The 23,837-nt window shown below is 40.4% G+C and overlaps 1 protein-coding gene across 4 annotated transcripts in view; it reads left to right on the plus strand.

The window, feature by feature from the left end:
- Positions 1 to 9,697: 9,697 nt before the first annotated feature.
- The window catches only part of RPS6KA3 (ribosomal protein S6 kinase A3), a 115,217-nt gene continuing 101,077 nt past the window's right edge, over positions 9,698 to 23,837 (plus strand). For 2 of the 4 annotated variants that reach the window (XM_027607855.2, XM_027607857.2), the window contains exons 1-2: positions 10,035 to 10,118; positions 13,884 to 13,925. In XM_027607855.2, the coding sequence (XP_027463656.1) occupies positions 10,050 to 10,118; positions 13,884 to 13,925 (111 nt within the window). In that variant the 5' untranslated portion in view covers positions 10,035 to 10,049. Of the gene's footprint in view, positions 10,119 to 13,883; positions 13,926 to 23,837 lie in introns of all 4 variants that reach the window. The other 2 variants (XM_027607862.2, XM_027607856.2) reach the window with 2 other exon arrangements.

Genomic DNA, 23,837 nt, shown 5'->3' on the forward strand with positions numbered 1-23,837 from the left:
TTTAAATGACTGCCTCTTCCCCATTGTATATTCTTGCCTTCTTTATCATAGATTAATTGGCTATATAAATGTGGGATTATTTCTGGCCTCTCTATTCTGTTCTATTGGTCTATGTGTCTATTTTTGTGCTAGTGCTATACTGATTTAATTATTACCGCTTTGTAATGTATCTCGAAATTTGGGATTGTGCTACTTCCAGCTTTGTTCTTCTTTCTCAATATCGCTTTGTATATTTGTCTATTTTCTTGCTTCTAGTACCGTTTAATTTCTTTCTCTAGCCCCACTTTTCCTGAAAACAAAAGTTAGCTCTAGAGCAACACAGTTCACTGGAACTCTCTGCTAGAGTGGAACCGTCTTACGATGGGCACTGATACCATAGCCACTAGCCAAAGGTGAAAATTGACACTTGAAACGTACTTAGTGAGATTGAGGAGATGAATTTTAAATTTTTATTTTATTTTACTTAAATTTAAATAGCCATATGTGGCAAGTGGTTACCATAATGGACAGCACAGCTCTAGATGCTTCATTGAATTCCACTTCAAGTTCTTAGAAAGAATACTTCAGGGGCGCCTGGGTGGCTCAGTTGGTTAAGCGACTGCCTTCGGCTCAGGTCATGATCCTGGAGTCCCGGGATCAAGTCCCGCATCAGGCTCCCTGCTCAGCAGGGAGTCTGCTTCTCCCTCTGACCCTCTTCCCTCTCGTGCTCTCTATCTCTCATTCTCTCTCTCTCTCAAATAAATAAATAAAATCTTTAAAAAAAAAAGAATACTTCATAGGTAGTACTATATGCTTCCCGTTGCATGACTTAAGAGGCTTAGAGTGTTTGGTTCTTCCTCCTTTTCTGGTGTTAAGACCAATCAGTGAGTTCATGTGGTGATAGCCTGATCCTTCCAGTTCAAATTACCCACCCACTTTTTATCTAATGGCTTCATTCACTTACAATTTTTGCCTAAATCAGTTCTTTCATTATGGGTTTCAAAATAGTGCTTTTCTAAGTCTATCACTCTGTCTACATTTATAAGCTGAAATTCTTCTATAAAGAACTTTCATCGACTAATTTTATATGGTTGGTCTGAAATACAGTTTATACAAGAAAAGGCATGATAAATCCTTATTTCTCTCAATTGCCATTGATGGCTGGAGAGAAATGCAGGTGTCTTGCATCTATGCAAAGCTTCTGGGATTTTATCCTGAGCTATGGAAAGCCATTGCGAGTTTTAAGAAGGGGATGAACAAAATGAGATTTTCGTTTCAGGAAGCACCCTTTGGCCATAGTGTGGAGAATGGGTTAAAAGTCAGGCAGGTTCTAGAGGGAGCCATCATAATACAGGCCAGAGATGGTGAGGACCTGAACTCTAGGAAGTGTGGTAGAGTAGGAGAGTTTGGCAGAATCCAGATTAGAAAGCAGAATCAACAAAATATAGCTGTCAAATAATGTGGTGGGCGGGGCGAGAGGGAGTAGGGTAGGATGACAGGATGAACTCTAGATTTATAATTTGGTTAAGTAAGTAGCTGGTCATGCCACAAACCACCTTGAGAAATACAGGAAGAGAAGTAGAGAGAAGTTACTTTCCAAATGAAAAATGAAATCAGCCCAAACACAGACCTCCCAGACAGAAGGAATGATTTATGAAGCTGCAGCATAATTCTTTTCACTTGAATCTAACAAATAAGAGTGAGTGCATACCATACTATACTCGGGGAAAATTGCTGATATAGAATCATCTGGATTCCAGAGATCTATAAATAAAAATCAGGGGTTATTTTGTTAGCATTAAGTATTTAACCTGAAGAAATTAAATTCCAGGCTCTAATCCATTTTTAAACATGTTCCAAATTCCAACCTATCATTTTTTGCCTATTGCTTACAAAGATGTACCTACTATTTTAAGAAATCCTTAATAGTAGATAAAATGTTTTCAGAAGTGAAAAATGTTATTCAATGTATAAGCAAAAATCTTCTCAGTGGTTGTATTAGTTTGCTAGGGCTACCATAATGAAGTACCACAAACTGGGGGGGGGGGGGAGGTGCTTAAAACAATAGAACTTTATTGCCCACAGTTCTAGGGACTAGAAGTCCAAAATCAAGGTGGCAGCAGGGCCACGCTCCTCTGGAAGCTGTAGGGGAATCCTTCCTTGCTTCTTTCTAGCTTCTTGCCTCTTCTTAGCTTCCAGTGGTTTACCAGCAATCTTTGGTGTTCCTTGGCTTGTAGATGTAGCACTCCAATCCTCTGTCTTTACATGACATTTTCTCCGTGTCTGTGTCTTCATATGGATATCTTCTTATAAATTCACCACTCATATTGCTTAGGAGCCCACTGTACTCAAGCGTGACCTCATCTTAACTAACTATATCTACAACAACCCTGTTTCCAAATAAGGTCACATTCTGAGGTACTGGGTGTTAGGACTTCAGTATATCATTGTGGGGGGACATAATTCAACCCAGTAGAGTGGTCTAAAGACCCATGCTGAATTATGGAAAGAAAAGTTTTCATTTGAAAATTATTTCCTTTAGCATTATTTCAAAAGCATTTTACTGATTGCCCTTTGGAGAAACTGGAACTTAGTTTCATTTTTTTCAAAATGACATTCACAGAGCCTTGCTGTCTCTAGCAAGGTGGAAAAAAATAAAGAATAAGAAAGTGATATGACATGCAAATGTATTTAATAAAGATCCTTTTAAGTAGTTATATAATTGCATTTTATGGCACATTTTCCCCAAACCTTTTCCTGAACATTTTCTGAAAAACTTATAGTGCAAAACATGCATTCTTTATCAAATTGATACACTAATTTTTGCTAACAGTACCTATTGTTAGAACAAAACAAGATAATGTATGTAACAATTTAATGGTTTGCAAGTACTTAATAGCTGTTAACTGCTATTAATATATATTTAGTATTCTTAGAATTGCAATGAGTATTAAAGAAGTTAATACCTGTGAAACACTTATAACAGTGCCTGACACATAGTATGTATGTAATAAATATCTAGCTTTACTGTCAACATCACCATTGTCATATAAGATGGCAGAGTGTCCGGGCTTCTGGGCGGCTCAGTCAGTTGAGCAACTGACTCTTGATTTTGGCTCAGGTCATGATCTCAGGGTGCTGGGATTGAGCCCCAAGTCCTGAGTCCCAGAGTCCTGCTCTGCGCTCAGCAGGGAATGTGCTGGAGATTTTCTCTCCTCCCTCTGCCCTTCCCCCTGCTCACTCTCGCACTCTCTCTCTCTATCTAAAATAAATAAATCTTTAAAAACATATAAGATAGTAGAGTCTCCAAAACTGTGAACACTACTTGAACTCAACATTTTCATATAGTTTCATTAGGTAGAGTTTCTTTAAATTGCATTTAATCTATAGAATTCATCCCTTATTTAGTAGGCAAGTGTAAGTTATTTAAATTTAATTTTTTTGAAATTGTACCAGTATCTTTTTTAATAAAAGGATTCCTTAATATTTATATGCCCCAAAGTATATATTTTATTTACTGGTTAACAGGAACATGACTTAAAAATAATCTACTGAAGTCATAATCAGTGTGTTGCTTGATAAAAATATACTTCATCAGGGTGCCTGGGTGGCTCAGATAGTTAAGCGTCTGCCATCGGCTCAGGTCATGATCTCAGGGTCCTGGGATCAAGCCCCACATTGGGAACCTGGCTCAGTGGGGAGCCTGCTTCTCCCTCTCCCTCTGCCTCTCTCCCTGCTCATGCGCTCTCTCTCTCTCTCTCTCTCTCTCTATCTCTGTGTCTCTGTGTCTCTGTGTCTCAAATAAATGAATAAAATCTTTAAAAATATATATATACTTCATCTACAAGTATGGCATTATTAATCTACAGCCAGTTTTTCCTGCAACAGACTTGATTTGACATTCCTTCATTCATTCAATTTTTGTGATTAAAGCTGCAGGTTTCCCAAGCATATGGTTTGGAGTTCAGTTGGTGGTCGCAGAATAGAGCTCCATTTAATTCCATAGCTTTCTTCCACATCACTTCCCCAGTTGAGGTGCTGTTGTGGGGCTAGTCTTACATCCAAGTCACTAAAAAAGTCAGGATATTTTTTAAAGTATCTTTTCTAGTTGCAGACTCAAATGTACATTCAAAAACACAAATATAAGCTTTTTTAAAAAAATGTAACCACAATAACAGCCATGATCCAAAACAACAGTTCCATAAAGTTTTGGGGGTTTTTTCATAGTGATGAGTACAAACCGGTGGTCCTTGGGTTTTTGCTTTAAAATGGTTTGTGGACTGAAAAAATTTGAGAACCACTGCTCTGACCAACCAAACTAAATTGATAGTTATAAAACGGGAATGTTTATCCTCTGAAGGAATACTTTATGCTGCAATTTTTGGTTAATGTTAAAGTAGCCGTTTTTAATATCAGTTTGAAAATGAAATTTTAATGTATTATCTCCCTCTTATGAATTAGTGTTCATAAACAAGAACATTTAGTGGGTTTTTTCTGTTCTAGTAAAATGTAAACTGAAGGAAAACAGTAGCTTATTAAAGCTCCAAGAATGGCTTCTCAGTTCCTTGTCAAGTCTCAAAGTCCCATAATTCTTTCCCTTCAAACAACTCTGAAACAAAACGACACCTCTAAGGATTAAGCATTTTGGAAACCAATAAAAGAAAACATTAAAGCATGTCTGACACAGACCTCTCTTCCATACTTCACTGTTCCTCCCATCCTCCCTACGTGAGTCAGGTAATGTTAACTTTGAATCACACATTCGTTAGTTTCCTTTGAGCATTACATAAACAAAGTTTTGATCATAGCCTATGAGGCAACTGACCTGTAATCATTTGCATTTCAACACATGTGGCTTGAAAAACAGAGCAGTAAGTTACCCTACATGCTCTTTTATTTGAATTCCAGAGGAAGTTACTCACCATATCATTTTTTTGTGATCCAAGAGTGCACTAAAGAAATAGATTATGCCATAATAAAATGCTCACTCAACAATAACTTTTGAGTGAAGTATTTGAATTACATTATGTATGCAGGAATACTCCCTTTCTGAAGCTGATAACAATACCTCCATTTATTGAGTGGTTCCCTACGTGGCAGGCACTCTGCTCAATGCATTACAGACGTTGTTTCCATTCAATCTTCCCATCAATCCTACCAGGTATGTATTATTATCCTTATTTTCAAATGAGGAAAACAAAGCTTAGTCCACAAATATTTATTGAGCAACTACAATGTGCCAGACCCTGTTCTAGGCCATCAAGTTGAAGCTTAGAAACATATAAAGGAATCTTCAGTTTGGGCACAGGCCTGTCTCAGCTCTTACAATGATCCCATATCATCTTACTGGGAAGAATGTTCAAGAAATAACTCAAGTATTTGTTTTTTTTTGTTTTTTTTTTTAATTTTATTTATTTATTTGAGAGGATGAGAGAGAGAGAGAGAGCATGAGAAGGGGTTGGGTCAGAGGGAGAAGCAGACTCCCTGCTGAGCAGGGAGCCCGATGCAGGACTCGATCCCGGGACTCCAGGATCATGACCTGAGCCGAAGGCAGTTGCTTAACCAACTGAGCCACCCAGGCGCCCTAGAAATAACTCAAGTATTTGTATCACAGAATGTCTTCCTCTTAGTTCTTTTCTTTTTTAAAAACTTTTATTCATTCATTTGAGACAGAGAGATACAGAGAGAGGGTGAGAGAGAGCATGAGCAGAGGGGAGAGGCAGAGGGAGAGGGAGAAGCAGACTCCCGGCTGAGCTGGGAGCCCGATGTGGGGCTCGATCTCAGGACCTGGAGATCATGACCTGAGCTGAAGGCAGATGCTCAACCATCTGAGCCACCCAGGCGCCCTCCTCTTAGTTCTTTATAGATTTTATTACCATCTTTCATCATAGGCAACTTGAGAATCATTGAATTTATATCTGGAAGGGAACCTGGAGAAGATCCTTACATTTCCAAAATTTGAATTCTCTCAACTAAAATGTTCAAATAGATGTAAAAATTCCTGTTGTCTCTTAAGATGTGTATCAATCAAGAAAATGTTCTTAATTTTTATTTGGGAACTTAAAAAAATCCCACCAAATTCATACACATGGAAGATATGTCACCATGTATTTTGTTTGATTATTATCCTACATGAAATAAAATTTGAGCCTAAGTTTTATCTTTCTTTCTCTCTCTAAAGAAATAGTCTCTAGCAATTACTTTTTCTTTTTTGTGAAAAATAAATATACTTCAGGTAATGTAAAGGGAAAAGACTTTTCAGAGAGATGATGATTACACTCTATGGGTTTTCTATAGTAGTAACAAAGCTATATGTAATAGAGCTGTGAATTCGGGATATGTGTAAAGTAGAGATTGTGCCATGAGCCGTAGTTAGTCATCTTGTAACTTTTCCAGACTGATGGAACTCCATTTTTTGAACAAATGTTATTTTGTTAAGTAAATGCCTATTTAAACTTCTATACAAAGGTTATAATTAGAGCAGGAAATTGTTGGGGACAGAGGAAGTTAAATTTGGTTGTCTTGTCATACATCAGGAATGATTTCTTGGAAATCAAGTCCGGATTTTCGACTGAGGTTTGCTGTTTCCCTCTGCTGTAGTTTCAAGTAATAACTTTCCAATATTTTGGTTCTGACTGGGAGATTTATGCAGGAGGTGGGGCATAGAATCAGCCCTTTGTGCTGGTTTTGCACCAAGGAGACCAAAAGACAGTAGAATGTGAGGATGTCACTTAACATTAAAAGGCTCAATGTGAAAGTTCTAAAGCAGTGCTGTCCTCTAGAACTATAATGCCAATCTTGACAAGTAAGCCCCATATATAAGTATACATTTTATAGTAGCCATATGAAGATGTAAAAAGAAACAGGTGAAATTAATTTTAATGAAGTATTTTATTTAACTCAATATACTCAACATTATTTCAACATGTAGTCAATATAAAATTATTACTGAGCTACTTTACATTCTTTTTTTGTACTAAGTCTTTGAAATCTGGTGTGAACTTCACACTTACAGCACATCTCATTTGCGATCAGCCAATCTTATTTTAAGTATTTCAAGAGCCATGTGTGGCTAGTAGCTACCATATTAGCCTGCACAGGGTAATCTCTAGAGGCAGCTATTCTTTGAATAACTACACTTAGAGTTTTCCTTTCTTAAACAGGAAAGAAAAAAGTAATCCTGTTCAGGGTAATATCAGTTTCTATGTTCAAATAACTCTTTTTGCAGCCGCCTACAAGAAACATCCCCCAGCCTCATCTCATTTTCTCAAATTCTGCCACCCAGAGAGAGTGGTTGCACCGCTTTTGGATTTATAAAAGAAATAAATGAAAAAAAAATTGTTAACTAAAAGAAAAAATTCATTTTTCTCTTTGGACAAAAGGAAGAATGGTGTTTTTCTAAATCAATTCACAAATACTTATAAGTTGATCCTATGTGCAAGACAGCTGTGCTAGTGGTACACAGCCCATTATTAACAGTTCATTTCATCCCTAATTCCTGCAATGTGACCACTGTTCACAGTAACTTTGTTTTTGAAGTTCTAGTCCTCAAGGTAAAAATAAAAGTTGATGCTGAAATCAACTTTTCAGTATACAACTTGATTTATTACAATGGAGTAATTCGCACCGGGCAGTGTTGGACACATAATAACTGTCTCCTTAAATATAAGGTATCTTTTTCCCAAAGCAAGAATGTTAGTTGGAATAATTGATCACTGTTGGGCGGACTAATTTACCTTAAACTAACCAAATTGACCAACTTCTTTTCGCTGTAAGGAATGGTAATGTGGCTTTGCAATGTAAATGAAAGATAAATTAGGCACTTCCTACATAAATGCAAAACAATGCACAACTTCTTATCCTCAAACTTCTGTGAACTGGTTTTACCGTCAGGAATTACGGAGACGGTGCTGTCAAATTAGTTGAGTTTGGGTCCAGACTGGATTTGCAGCACTAGAATCAAGCCTGCAGGGGAAGGTGACAAAATCACGAGCTAAGTCCTCCCCATCCCCCACCGCACAGACCGCGCTGTGCCTGCCCAGATGTTGCTCAACCCTGAGCTGTCCCCCTGAGTCCAAGGCTGCGAGAGAGGGCGCGCAGCGAGGACTTCCGGCCACCTCCTCGGGATCCCTAAACAGATGGAGCCTTTTCTGGTGGCCACGAGGCTGCCGGGCCTCGAGCTTGTGCCAGAGGGCGCGCAGGCTAAGGTAGAAGAAAGAGTTGGACACCTGCCTCTCTTGGGCCCAGTGAGAAACCTTGCACCGCCCGCGCAGACCTGTCCGGCCAGGAGTGGGGCTCTAATCTCAACCTCACACCTGCGTTAGGGAGGGAGCCAAGGGCTCTCCAGGTGTCTGGGTCCCGGGATGATGAAAGCGAGCTGTTAAAAGGCGTGCACCGGAAGCGCAGCTGGGGACGCGGTGTGGCCGCCGGGCGTGGGAGGACCGGGACGCCTGCGCCGAGGCCTGAGGGGATGAAGGCACTGGCAGTCCTGGAGATTTCCCTTTACTTTTTTTCCTTCTCCTCGTAGAGAGGGTTGGCCAGTGGCTGCAGTAGCTTTCCACTCAGCCCGGCGACTTTTACACAATTTTGCCCAGGCGCACTAAGCTCGCTAGGCACCTGGCGTTGGGAACACGAGGTAGAACCCCCGCCCCTCCCCCGGCGGGACTCAGTCCAGACGCCCAGGCCTGTCCCCACAAACTCTCCATCCTCTTGGATTCCGTTGCCGTCTGGGGATTGGGTTTCCTTAACCCAGGGCTTCCCTATCTTGGGCTGGAGGAGGAGTTAGAACCCCTCCCTCGCTTTCCCTCCTCCACCCTCGGCCAGCCTGATTTTTTAATCTAATCTTTTATTTAAAGTCAACAGAGGAGCAGGAACCCCAGGCTTCTGACAACAAGGTATTTTAAAACAATTCCCCAACCTCTGCCGAGAGGGGCAACCTCAAGGAACCTTCTTATTTTCTTCTTCGTGCAGGGAATGGGGGACTTCGAGAGTCGAGGCTGATGCCTGAGGGCTCTGCAGACTTTGGGTGGGGGACGACTCAAGCAGGACAAATGAATTCCAAATATTAAAAAGATGACACCAGAGCCTCGATTTGGAGAGCCCTGAATCATAACCGAGAGCTGAACCTCCAGGGAGCTCCAGGGCACAAAGCCTTACGAGTCCCCGTCGTGGGGGACTTTACGGGGGGGGGGGGGCAGGTGAATGCCCAGCGTGTGAGCCTGGATAGGGCGGGTCCTGGTCCATTAAAGGATGTTCCCATAGACACGACGCGCCCACAAACACCCACCAAGGAGTGAGACCGAAAAGACACCCCACGCTCACTCCCCGGGTCTTTGGCACCGGACTGTGCCCACTGCGCCTCGCCCATCTCCCTCCCCCAGCTAAGCGGGGACCACTGTTCTCTACATCCTTAAGTAGCCTCCGACCTGCTCGGACCCTTAGCAGTTCAAGGCTCCCAGCCTTTAGCTCCTCTTACCCTTCCCCTCTTCTTTCCCCCACCGCCAGCCGCCCGCCGACGCCCCCAGATCTCTTGGGCTCGCCCTTCCTGAAAGTAGGCGAGGCCCAGAAGCTGAGGCTGGGGCGAGGAAGGAGGGAGGAGCGAAGCGCGGCGGCCGGGGGCGTGTCTTTCCAAGCCCCGCCCCCGGGTGCGCGCGGCGGTGGCGGCGGCGGCAGAGCCTCGCTCTGAGAGACAGGTATCGCTTAGGCGCCATGTTGTGAGCGGAAGTGGGGGAGCGCGCGGCCGTCGCTGTTCTACTGGGAGCGGGCGCGGGAACCGGCGGGGGGGGCGGAGCTGTAGTCCCGGCGGCGGAAGGAGGAGAGGAAGAAAGGGGCGAGACCGGGTGCCCGGCAGCGGCGCGAGGCTCTCGCTCCGCGCGCGGACATCTCCAGCCAGGCGCGCGGCGTTCGAGGGTCGGTGTCGGCGCCGAGCCCTCTCCCGGGCAGCCGGCGCTGCTGCTGCTGCTGCCGCCGCCGCTGCTGCTGTCGTGGGGCTCGGGCGGCGACAGAGCGGGGCCGGCCGTGGGGCGGGAGGGGAGGGAGGAGGCGGTGAAGGCGGCGGGCCGGGGGGGAAGATGCCGCTGGCGCAGCTGGCGGACCCGTGGCAGAAGATGGCTGTGGAGAGCCCGTCCGACAGCGCTGAGGTGAGTGAAGCCGGGCGGCCGGGGGCCGGCGCGCCCCTCCCCTCGCCCCCGCGGGCCAGCTCCCCTCCCTGGGGCTGGCCACTTGGCCCCTTCCTCTGCTGCTCGCATCTCCCCTCTGTCTGGGATTCCGGTTTGGGTAGTTGGGGTTGGTCTGTTTGCCCTTCTGGTCCACCCGCACCCTCACCTCCCCTCCCTCGCTCGGGGGGCTGTGGTGTGGTGGCGCGTGGGGTTTGGAGTGGGCGCTGGGGCTTTGCAAGAAGCCGATTTTAATCAACTTTGCGTGGGGGGAGCGGGAAGCTGAGCGGGGGCCGGAGAGGAGTTGGGAAGTTTGGCCCTGCCTGGTTGGGGGCTTCCCTGGACCCTGGCGACTTTGGGGTGTAAGGGAGGGGTATGGATTAGGTTCACTGGGAAGCGGGGACTCTCGAGTCCGGCCAGGGGAGGGAGTTGGTGCTGTGAGTCGGGCGCCTGGGGGCTGGAACGGCCCAAGGCAGGACTGGCGACCTGTGGGGGTTTCGGGTAAGGGGTGCAGGACAGCCAAGGGTTTTTGCCTCCCCACAGTTTGTCTGCCGCAGCGGTTTCTGCTGGTGCAAGGGAGAAAGTGGAAGCTTGAGGTCCTCCCCCCTCCCCCATTTCTTAGGTCGCTGAGCTCGAGGACCCAGTCCGTAGGAGCTTTAACTTGAGTTTCCTGTTCCTGGAGGTGAGAGGGTGATATTCAAGGCCATCAGTAGCCGCCCTGAAGGGCTTTCAGGTTTTCTTCCCCCAGGATCTATTCGGTGACCATCCCAGAGACACCTAACCGAGTGCCAAAAACCAAAACAATATACCCAAAGACGGCAAAACAATTTCCCCGGACACGGCACAGCATCGAGCTTTCGCAGCCGCCCCTGTCCCAGAACCAACTCGGGGTCTGCGAAAATAATCCAGACAAGACCCATTCCAGGGCATCAGCGCTCCTCTCCGGAGTGGAAAAATCAATTCCTGATGGTGGCATGTCTGTGATTCTCCCTTCTTGACTTTTTGCTGTCTTCTATCCCCGCAGCGGACTTTGGGGGATTACAGGATGATAGGCTGCGTGTGTGTAATAGTTAGTGAGTGACCCCATTTCTGGAAAGCATGACTGAAACGCGGGGGTGGAATGGGGCAGGCTCTGATGAGTGGTGTACTTGGCGGCAGCCGCTGCCCTGCCGGCCTCCGCAGTGTGAGAGGTGGATAGGGTTACTGGTTACGTCAGTAAGACCGAGGCTCAGTTTGATCTGAGATGCGGGACACTTGCATTCCCGGGTATAATGGAGGGGGAGGGGGATCAGTTCAAATAGCTTTTCAATTTTTTCCTAGTCACCTCTACTGCTGTATAAAATGTTTACTTGCTCTCCTTAACGTGAGCAGAGTTGTAATAGTGCTTACGGCTGGTACTTAGTATTTTGTGACTTGGATCATATTTTAAAAATCTAGATTAAACGCTGCTCTTCAATAGAAAAGATATTGATAGATGTTTTCTAAATATTTTTAAAAGGAATCACGTTTTTAAGACTAGCAGAATTACATTTAAAATTATGTTAGCCTGATTAATACTATAGATGTTTTATAAGAAAATTGAATTTAGACTGTTTAATCATCCTTTGAATGGATAGTGTGAAAATTAGTATGCAAATGGGCTCTTTTCATTCATCTTTTTCTCCAGATTTTATTTGCACTAAATAATATAGCTAAAAGGTTTATAAAATATGTTCTCAAAGTGCTGACCTTATGAAAAGATATTGAATTTGCTTTGAGCCTGATTGTTACATGCAAACCGTAACATTTGCAACTCATAATCAGTCCACATTTCTGCTTGGCACATATCAGTGTGTTAAAAAATCATTTAAAATTCCACCTTATCCTTTTTCTACATAGCATACATTTGGATAGGGAAGGCACAAAACTGATATTTATTTAGCACTTACTATATGCCAGATACTGTGGTACATGCTATTTCATTTTATCCTTCTTATGACCCAACAGAGTAGGATTGTGATCCTCATTATTACAGATTAAGAAACTGAATCTCCGAAGTTAAGGGCACAAAGATTATAAATAGTAAATGGCAGAGCCACAATTCAAAGCCGGGTGGGTATAATTCATGTGCTTCGCTTTATATTAGGGTAACTGTTTCAAATCCTTTGTGGAAAAATTCAGGGTATAAATAAATAAGCCAGTAGTTAGAGGTCATGTATTTTTCAGAAACAGTTATGGTATTATAAGCGGTCTCACTTGTTAAAGCCTAGTTATTTCAGTTACTGTCATGGTTTCCAGAACCTGGCAGATAGGATTCCACAACTTGCCATTTTCAAAGAATTTTCTTGGTATTTTGGCATAAGATATGTCACACGGAGCTAGTGTTGCCTGGATTAATTAAAAAAGATCTTTTTAAATTGCCTTTAGATATTTTGTTGCCTTTGGTGGTTCATCTGTTTCAAGTAAATTACTGCTGATACAGTTTTGGAAATTGAAGCCAGTAAGGAGAAGGTTGAGAATTTTCATTCAGAAGTCTAATATTGGACTTATTATTATGCCTGCTATTATGCCATCTCCTCCCCAGTAAGTCCTTATCAAAAAATAATTATATTTTACCAGAGTAAAATCATTTTTTTGGAAAGACATTTACTTGAGTAAATACATCAAATTTTTTCTCTCCAAGCTAAAAGATTTCAGAATTGGTCTCTATAGGAATTTACATTTGTGGTCTCATTCCTAGTAGATTGTGAAATCTTGAAAGCAGAGCCTTTTTTTTCTCTGTATTCTCAGCACTTAACACAGTGCCTGGCACATATATATTGGGGACCCAATAGATGTCCACTGAAAGAATTATGATGGTCAGGAATAGGGTGATTATCAATGTTATTTCTGTTCTTATCATTTTAATCTTACATTGAAATATGAGCAATCTTAAAAGACCTGAGTACCTCACCAAAAGTACAGGCAGTTTTTCATTCCTTTACATAGCCTTCCTGCTTTAAGACCTCACATGGGTCTCATGGTGCTCAAAACAAAAAAACCCTTGTGGTTAACTCAAACATGGGTCAGAACATGATAGGCTAGAACTAGGCCAAATGTTTAAAGAAGCAAATTTGGATAATAAAGGAAGTACTATGTAAGCAGTCAAGGTTAGAACAAAATTAAAAACAAAATAGCGTCCTAAATAGTCCAGGTGAATTCACAACTCTTTAATGAGTTATTTAAAGATGCTAATATGTTTTTGAGTATCTGACTGTTTAGGAGACAGGTATCAAGGAATTGTGACTACTCTGTAAATTTCTTGCCACTGCTGTCAGGGATAACATTTACTGGATCATAAGCCTGACCTAAAGTGACACTTTTTTCTCAGTTTTATATAAAGGATAAACGATAGTAAATGTAAATAAGAACAATTTAAATTAATTTAACCTTAAAATTAAGATTATTTTTAATTTATAGAAATGTGCTGTATAAAAATAGCCACCTTGAATTCTTTTAAATAGCAAGTACCCATAATACATTAAAAATATTAACTATATATTTTCTTTATAAAAAATGAGACCCTTGTGTTGGAAACCATCTTCAGTGGATATGCATCCATTTTTATTTTCAAAGATTGTATTGGATTCTGTACTATTTCTACTATATTGATACTAGGTTTCTTATTTTTGTCTGTAGGGAAAAACATTCTATTAAAGTATGATCATTGATTTTGAAAAAATGTTTTATTAAGTTTCTTCCTTTTCCTGTTTCATTTCTACCACCTTTCAGGTTTTTTTCTTTCCCCCAAGTGAAGATCTGAGGAGAGGACAGGTATTGTTACATGTCAACTGTCAATAGTAACTGTGACACATTACTGAACACTTCATTGTTTTCAGTGATTATAAGATGTCAGTTTTCTTTTTTTTTTTTTATTTATTTATTCATGAGAGACAGAGGCAGAGGGAGAAGCAGGCTCCCTGTGGAGCAGACAGCCCGATGCGGGACTCGATCCCAGGACCCTGGGATCATGACCTGAGCCAAAGGCAGACGCTTAACCGACTGAGCCACCCAGGCGTCCCTAAGATGTCAGTTTTCGTTAAACTAAAATTAAGGAAAGTTTGCTTTATTTTGGCAGCTCTCGCTGTACTAATTGGGTTGGTCTAAAATGTGAAATTCTTTGGTACATTTAAATTTTAAGATAAAGGGATAAACTTAAAGAAACAAGTATAGGCAGACTTGCCTTTTCTTTAGTATGTTTCTGGAAATCACAATGAGTATATTCTATTTTTATTTAAGGAGAGTGGCATAATTGGGATGTGCATTCTTGACCAAGGATGTGATAATCAGTAAATTATAGATCAAAAATATAGCAGATCATTTATCAGAAGTCTGAATTGCAGAATTGTTGTAAAGATATTTTTAAAAATTTATCACACACTAAAACATTAATACCATTGTGATCATTGACAAGATTTGCTCTAGAGTCCCATACTCAGGGACATGTGATATACCAGGCTGTGAATGTTCGGTGATGTCAAGGGCACCGGTTTCCCAGTGCAGACTGGATGCTTTAGACCCAGTGGTTCAGATTACAGTGTACAACAGTGACATCTTGGTGGTCTCTTGATAATGCATGAGTGTGATAGAGCTCGGTTGTTTATGTGTTTTGGTGGATAACAAGTTTTAAAGCATTGGAATGCAATTGTGCAAATCTATATATTATACATGCAATTCCCCAATTCGCATAATAGAAAATAAAAACAACCAACTGCATTTTTATACTTGGCATTAAATGTCTTCCTCTACTCCACTTCAGATTTGATATAGTTTCCTGTATCATTAATCTGGAACAATTAGCAGATCTCATATATTCCAGTTTATCAGTTTAATACCAAATAACATAAAAACAAAGATAAAGCAGCCGTAAATAATTGTTGTAAAATGTGTAGAGTTAAAAAAACACAAATATATGCATTTTCTGAAGAAGATTCAGGATAAAATGTATCTATATGAGACATAACTATTATTTTATACATTTGGCCTATTTTAAGCAAACACATTAGTTACTAGCAATTAAATATTTCAGTTTTACTTATCTCCTTAAAATTTAGAAGGTACTTTTTGAGATAATTCTGATGTATGGCAAAGTGTTAAAGAACATGAGCTTTGGAGCCATAAAGACCTGGGTTTGAGTCCTGCCTCTGCCACTTAATAACAGTAATCTTATGCAAGTTGTTATAGTGTCTCTATGCTTCAACATTCTAATCTGTAAAATAAGGATGAATAATATCTACCTCATAGGGTTGTGGTGAGAATTAAGTGAAATGATACTATATGTAAAGTACGTGGTTCACTGCATGGTTTCAGTGTTTAATAAATAATATAATGAATCATCTGACAGAATTGTCTGAGGAAGTTCTGTGTGTTTCCTCTGGAGTAATTTTTTTAGAATCAAGCAGAACAATTAAAAATTATTTGATTGATCTGTTTAAACAGAGCCATTATATCTGAATATAATTGTAAGGGTAAGGTGAATGCAGATCTCTTGAATCTTGTCCCTTTTTGTATTATTCCCCTCTTCAATATCATCTTTAAAGGGGGAAAACAGATAAAGAACATTTGAAGAATATGTGTGGAAGAAGGGAGAAAGGAAAGTTGTGTTCACATTTCAACATTGGTCAGTTTGGAAGGCATCTCACAATCCATGGCATGTGATTGTTTAGCAGTGTTTTTTTCCTCTTAGTGATATATAAGATAGTGTATTTTATACATGATAGTGTCTTATGATTGATGAAACCTGGTGTATCCTGGATGTCAACTTCTTGAAGGAAGTATGTCCTTGAAGAAATGGATACAGTCAATATATAGTGTTAAGAAGTAGAACTTTAACTTACTTTCTAAAGCATACCAAAACAAAATGTGCACACCTTTTTATATTTTAGGATCAGTTCTATTAATTTCACTTTTAGGGACAGAACTTAGTATGGCACACCTCCCTCCCCATTACTCTAAACACATTTGTTTTGGTTATTTGAATATGCCACGAGTAACTGGGTTTTCCTATCTAGAAATAGAATCCTTTGGATTTGGTCTTTTATGGGTATTTGTATTTAAAGAATTTGAAATAGGATATACAGTATTTTTAACTGAGAAATCTCTGGAAATGTTAAAGGTGTATCTGTGCCCCAGCAACCATCTCTGCCGTGCAAAAACAAAACACAGGAGCGTGACATAATCGAATAAATTTGGGGATTATAGAGTTAAACAGTATTTGACCAATGTCTTTACCTCATAACTTCTTAGAACTTTTAAGATGATATTGTACATGATGAATCTGCAAAAAGGATATAGCCCACAGCATTTGAGACTTGATGTCAGAACCCTTTTTTCATGAACCTTCTATTGAAGTCTCAAAGGACACAAGTGCTTTGCAGAACAGTTTGAACAATCTGATAACTATAGTAACATGATCCAGTATTGCCTGCAATTGAGCTGTTATGTTTAATTGACTGTATCAAAGCTTTTTTCTATATCAGGAGTTTTTGTTTCATTTTGAATTGAAATCTTTTAAATTGTACGATTTTCCATCTTATAATGGACTAAACACTTAAATATAATTTAAATGAAAGTTTAAGATAACTTAAACTTTTTTATCCCATATTCTGAAAATTAGTGGTCATATTCTACCTTAATATCAAGCTAATTGCCCCTATTAAGTGGACCCTGCATTGACTTGCTCTTTAACTTACATCTCAAATTCATAATTCTTACAAACTCTCTTTTAACATTTGGCAACTTTATGCTGCCATCAATCTATCTCTCCCACTCTCCTTTTTAAATTAATTGCATCTAACTTGCAGTTACTAGAAAACAGCTAGGGTTAGTGATACTTTGATGCAGTCATTTTTAACTTGGGAACCTTGTTACTCCATCTTAAAAAAACAGTTTACATTTGCAGCTTACCAAATAATGCAAAATAGCATCCTCACCCTTTTTGTGATCTCTGCCCATCGTATACACATACCTCTGGGGTCATGGGGTATTTGGACATCTTACCTACTAATAAGCAGTTTTTTATGCTTCAACATAACAGTGACCAAATGGCTCAATAACTGGCATTACCTACTCAGCATATTTACCTTCCTTTCTGGAAGGTGTCAACTAGAAAGGAATGTGAATAATCTAAAGAACAGATGGCTACAAGACAGAAAGCTAGCCTACTGCCCCACCTGGAGTCAGGTCTACACATTGTCTTTTGGAGTTTTTTGGTGGGATTTTTTTCCCCCATGAAATAGTGCTAGTTTCCTGACTATTAGCTACACTATATTTGTGTGTAAATCCAAAAGCTCTTTTATACCTCCTGACATTCTTTTCTTCTATTAATATAAATAGAATTACAGTAGTAGCATAACTTAAATCAGATTTCCCGACCTTAACTAATATACCCATGGTATCTTACATACCTTAAAAACTAGTTATGTTTAATCTACCATGTAAATTGATTTTTATAATCTTCTGTATAATAATGATCTCATCTTCAAACTTGACCTGGTCATCTAGATTCCTGTGACCTTGCCTCTAATCCTGTGGTCCACAAAGCTTGTTATAGGAAACTTGATTCAGTCATTTGATATGTGTTAGAAGCAGATGTCAAATGATAGCCTGAAGCAAAAGATAAATTTGACATAATAGATTGAGGTGCGTCTCACATACAGTGTTTTGGGAGAAAACTTCTCTCCAGAAATCTTGTAGAACCTATACTAAAAACCTTAGTTACCCAGAATGCTATTTCAATTTTTTACATTTAGGAGCCTGAAAACAATATAAAATAACAGGAAAGATTCACTTAAAAAAAAAAAAAAACCCCATAACTTCTAGATTGGCATTGTTCAGTAGCCACTAGCTACATGGAGCACTTGAAATGTGACTAGTGTGGCTGAGGAACTGAATTTCAAATTTAATTTTAATTTAATTTAATTTAAATAGTCACCTGTGGCTATTGGCTACCACATTGAACAGCACAGTTCTAAAGATTACAGGATTAGTACAAATTGGACTTTTTTTTCTATACCGGTGTTTTTCAGCTCTGCCTTCTGTTATTTGTATTTTGAAGTTAATAGGCTAAAGCTTTTTCTAAATGAAAAAATACTTGCTATGCTTTTTCAAATTATGTTTAATCAGCTTTGTCTTGTTCCTCACCTACCCCGAAGATTTTTATAAACCCTACTACATGGTATGTGCCCTTCAAATCACCATTCTGCACTTTTATAGTTTTGCTAGTTTTACAGTGACATTTCTCGTTCAAGTGATAACACCAAGCACTGGGGAAATTAGCTATCAAAAAATGTTGCATTTTGTTAATTATACTGTGCTAATTAATACTGGAAAAGTGGATTGATACATCTTGTAGATTAACATTTACTGAATGCCCTCTCTGACTAGATACTGTCTATATCAACTTGAATGAGGTAGACATAATTCTCAGCTTACAGATGAGGAAACTGAAGCCTAGAAAGGTTAAGTAAGTTCTTCGTGGTTGCACCACTAGTTAGTAGAGGAGGCAGGATTCAAACCCAAGTCTCAGATTGCAAATTCCATTGACTTTCCGCTAGACTGCCATGCTTGAGTTGAGAACAGCATGTGGGTGATTCATTCTAGATGAAATCAACAGGGGAAAAAGGTTCTCAGTGGTTTGTATGAGAATATATTTTTATGGGAACGTATAGGTAGAGTTAGAAAAGTGAAATAGGTTCAACTCTCCAAATACATTGTGGGTTAAATAGGCTTTTGTGAGCTAGCCTGAAAAACAGCATTTGTGACATTGTATGAGAAAATGTTTTGGGATTTCTAAACAGCTGTTTAGAATTGAAACAAAAACTACAGTATTTGGAAAAGGGGGGGTGATGTCCAGATATTAGTTAACAGTTCTTTATATAGAAGTCCCTAGGTGTGTGCTTGGGTAACTGTGCTCTGTTTTTGAATTGCCGCTTATTAAATCATTACCTCTTTATATTTGCATCTCTTCAGAAAAATCTATTTGACACTCCCTCAAAGTGTCAGAAAATAGGATCTTACTCAACCTGAAAAAGTTACCATTTATCTTCCTATAGTATAAGAAAAGGAAATTTAAAGAAAGTTTACATGATCCTTGGTGGGGTTATTTCCTTTTTTTTTTTTTTTTTTTTACCTGTTAGGTTAAATAGCCCTAATGAATCTTTTTTTAAAAATTGAGATATGACTTACCACAAAATTCGCTCTTGTAAAGTACACAATTCAGTGGGTTTTAGTATATTCACAAGGTTCTGCAACCATCACCACTATCTAATTCCAGAACATTTTCATCACCCCCAAAATAAATCTCATACTCATTAGCAGTCAGTCCCTTTTCCTTCTTATCCCCAGCCCCTGGCAACCAATAATCTACTTTCTCTATATATTTGCCTATTCTGGACATTTCATATTAATGGAATCATATATATGGCCTTTGTGTCTGACATCATTCATTTAACAATGTTTTCAGAGTTCATCCATATTATAGCATGTATCAATGCTTCATTTTTATGGCTGGGTAATATTCTGTATGGATATACCACATTTTGTTTATCCATTTGTCAGTTCATGGACATTGGGGTTGTTTCCACTTTTTTGCTATGGGGAATAATGCTGCTATGAACATTTTGTATCAAGTTTTTATGTGAACATATGTTTTCGATTTTCTTGGGTATACACCTAGGCGTGGAATTGCTGTGTCATATGGTAAGTCTATGTTTAATATTTTGAATTACCGACAGATTGTTTTCCAACTTGCTTAAACCATTTTACATTCCTACCAGCAGTGTATGAGGGTTCCAGTTTCTCCATATCCTCATCAACACTTGTTATTGTCTTTTTCATTATGGCCATTGTAGTGTGTAAGAAGTGGTATCTCATTGTGGTTTTGATTTGCATTTCCCTTATAACTAAGGATGTTAAGGATCTTTTTTTTTTAAGATTTTATTTATTTATTTGACAGAGAGAGACACAGTGAGAGAGGGAACACAGCAGGGGGAGTAGGAAAGAGAGAAACAGGCTTCCCACGGAGCAGGGAGCCCGATGTGGGCCTCGATCCCAGGACCCTGGGATCATGACCCGAGCCGAAGGCAGACGCTTAACGACTGAGCCATCCAGGCACCCCTGTTAAGGATCTTTTCATGTGCTTATTGTCTACTTGTATACATAATTAATTCTTGTGCTTATTTTTTACTGATTTGGAGACTTAAGTGGAGTTTTTGCATTAATGCTGTTAATAGAAGATCCTTGTCTATGTTATATTGTATACAGATCTTCCTTGACTTAAATAGGATTATGTTCCACCATAAGTTGGAAATGCATTTAATACACCTAACATACTAATGTCACAGCTTAGCCTAGCTTACCTTTAACATGCTCAGCACTTATATTAGCCTAGAGTTGGGCAAAATCATCTAACACAAAGTCTGTTTTATAACAAAGTATTGGTTATCTCATGTAATTTATTGAATACTGTACTGAAAGTGAAAAACAGAATGGCTTTAAGTGTATTGGTTGTTTATCCTTGTGATCACATGGCTGACTGGGAGCTCCCATTCCTTGCCACTGCCCAGCATCATGAGAGAGTGTCGTACCACATATTGCTAGCCCTGGAAAAGATAAAAATTCAAAGTGTGGTTTCTTCTGAATGAAATTAAATAATCATTTCCGCACCATTGTCAAGTCAAATTATAAGTCGAACCATCATAAGTCAGGGACTGTACATAGTTCTTCAGAAAACTTAGTTTCAGTCTGTGCTTTCAAAAGATTTTTTTTTTCATTTTTATATGTGATAAATTCAAAGCTTTTCCTAGAACACGGATTTTTCCAACTGGGTCAATCTATGGAGATACCTTATGTTACCTCATCACCGGGACCACCCCTTTGCCCAGCCAGAGCAGAGTTTCTAGAGGAATACAACAAAGAAATGTTAATTATAGAAAATTATAGCAAGAAAGCAAAAATTGAAGCAGTGATATTTTTCATTACAGTCTCCTCAGTGTTGTTATACTATTCTATAGTTTCTTATTTAAAGCAAGAGTACAGGAAATAATTGAAGGTCAATCAAAACCACATGTCTAGACTCAAAAATTAAATACTTGCTTAGGTTAACTGAGATATACAGGTGTTTCATTTAAAGAAGTAGGAAAATGCAAAACAAAGCCTGTTTGCCTCCTTTCCTTCAAGTTCCTGCTGGCTATTGGTATAAGCAGTAAGCGGGGGGTACTTAAAGAGAGAAATGTCACAGACAAATTAAAAATAAGATTTCCTGGGGCACCTGGCTGGCTCAGTCAGTGGAACATGTGACTCTTGATCTCAAGGTCACGAGTTCAGGCCCCACATTGGGTGTGGAGTCTGCTTTAAAAAAAAAAAAAAAGATTTCCTTTGGATTATTAAAAAGAGCTCATAAATGAGGGTTTTTTTTTTTAAAGATTTTATTTATTTAAGGGAGAGAGTGGGAGAGAGAACATGAGAGAGTGTGCAAGAAAGAGAGCACAGGGAGGGGGGAGGAGGAGAGGGAGAAGCAGCCTCTCTGCTGAGCAGGGAGCCTGACATGGGGCTCCATCCCAAGACCCTGGGATCATGACCTGAGCTGAAGGCAGATGCTTAACCGACTGAGCCACCCAGGCACCCCTGTAAATGAGTTGTAAAGTGAACTTTTCCCCCTGGCTCTTCTGAGTGTGAAGTTTATTACTAGGTGATGACAAATGAAATAGGATTATTTCCTTTGGAATATTATAGTTTAAAAGTACTGAGGTGGACAGGCAGTTAAATAACATGAAGCAAGCTAAATTAGCCAGGAATGTTCCAAACAAATATAATTGGAACTTTAGAAGAAAATTATGGTCTATAATGTTATAGCAGTTTTCCATAGTGCACTTTTAAGCATAATGTGGAATATTAGAAAGTAAATATTATTACCCCTGACACCCAATAAAGTTCCTTTTAAAACACACATACATACACAAAACAAATTTTTTTTCAACATAAAAATTAATCACTTGGAGGAGACTTCTGGTTCTGCCAAGTTGGAGAAGCCCTATTCCTCCTAGGTCCTCTTTTACAACAAAAACACCTTAGACATAACACATCAAACAAGTACAGGAACACTCTGAAAGGTGGAAACAAGAAGGCAGACTGCCTACAGACTTTGGGACTCAAAGAATGACACAAATAGTGAGTTCCTTGGGTTTTTTTTTATTGCCTCCCATATATCTTGGACAGGTCCTGTAAAAGCCTCCAACCTGAACCACCAATAGACACAGACAAAAGGGACTCCAAGAAAAGCCTGTTCTCTTTAGCCAAGTGAATGAGGAAAGGGTAGCCTAACAATAGTAAATCTTTTTGACAGTACACACCCTACTGTAGCCAAACACCCCAGAAAAATTCCACCCTACTCCAAAGAAGCAAGTGGCAGTGCTTGAATTCCTCCACTCGGTGACGTTGACTGTGCAGATCAAGGACCTGATCTCCCATTCCCTGCCTAGCAAAAGCAGATAGCACTTTGATTCCCCCTGCTGGGTGGTTTTGGCAGGGTGAGCCGGGATCTGATCTTCCCTCACTGCCCCCGCCCCCATGCCACCACCTATAGAAGGAGGTGATGCTCTCACTAAGGTAGTGTCAGTGGGGTCCAGGAGCCAGTTGAGCCTCCATCCCAATCTGGAAGCAGTGAAACTTAACAAGGTGGTGTGAGGCTGGGGTAGTCCCCACTAAGCCTCCCCTTGCCCTGTGTCAATGAGGAGCTGAGCTTATACCTTCACCTAAAATTAACAAGGCAGAATAAGATGGTTGGAGGTGGACTAGTTAATTCTGCTTCCCTCTTTCCTGATGTCAGTGGGGCCCAGTGAGCAGCTGAGCCTCCCTGCCCCTCATCTGGCGTCTACAAGGCAGAACAAAATGGTGGATAGCAGGGCTGGTTGGCACTCCACTTCCCCTTCTTCCCTCCCCTGTTAGTTGGGCCCTTAAGGAAGCTGAACTTTCCACTCTACCTTACAGCAACAAAGCAGTGCAAGTCAGCCCTCTGCTTTCTGTCTCCCTATTGGCAGTGTGATCCATCAGGTAGATGAGCTTATACCCCTACTCAGAGGCAATGCGATGGTGCAGGTTGGTTCCCCACTTTCACTGGTACCAGGAGTGGAACTGAACTTCCATCCCACTCCTATTCAAAAAAGCAAGAGTCACTGCTCCACTTCAGCCAGGGTGGTGTATCTTTATTTTTTTAAAAGATATTATTTATTTATTTGACAGAGAGACACATCGAGAGGGAACACAAGCAGGGGGAGTGGGAGAGGGAGAAGCAGGCTTCCCGCTAAGCAGGGAGCCCAATGCGGGGCTCAATCCCAGGACCCTGGAATCATGACCTGAGCTGAAGGCAGACACTAAATGACTGAGCGCTTTTAAAAGAATGATCTAGAATATCAAGAATAAAGGAATAATATGAGTTATATAGTCTTTTCCAGAAAATAGAAAACACTTCGTAACTCACTTTATGAGGCCAGTATTACCCTGAAACCAAGACCTAAAGACAGTACAGAGGGCACCTGGGTGGCTCAGTTGGTTGAGCGACTGCCTTCAGCACAGGTCATGATCCTGGTGTCCTGGGATCGAGTCCCACATCGGGCTCCCTGCTCAGCAGGGAGTCTGCTTCTCCCTCTGACCCTCTTCCCTCTTGTGCTCTCTGTCTCTCATTCTCTG

The sequence above is a fragment of the Zalophus californianus genome, chromosome X (assembly GCF_009762305.2).
Source record: "Zalophus californianus isolate mZalCal1 chromosome X, mZalCal1.pri.v2, whole genome shotgun sequence".
NCBI classification, from domain to species: domain Eukaryota; kingdom Metazoa; phylum Chordata; class Mammalia; order Carnivora; family Otariidae; genus Zalophus; species Zalophus californianus.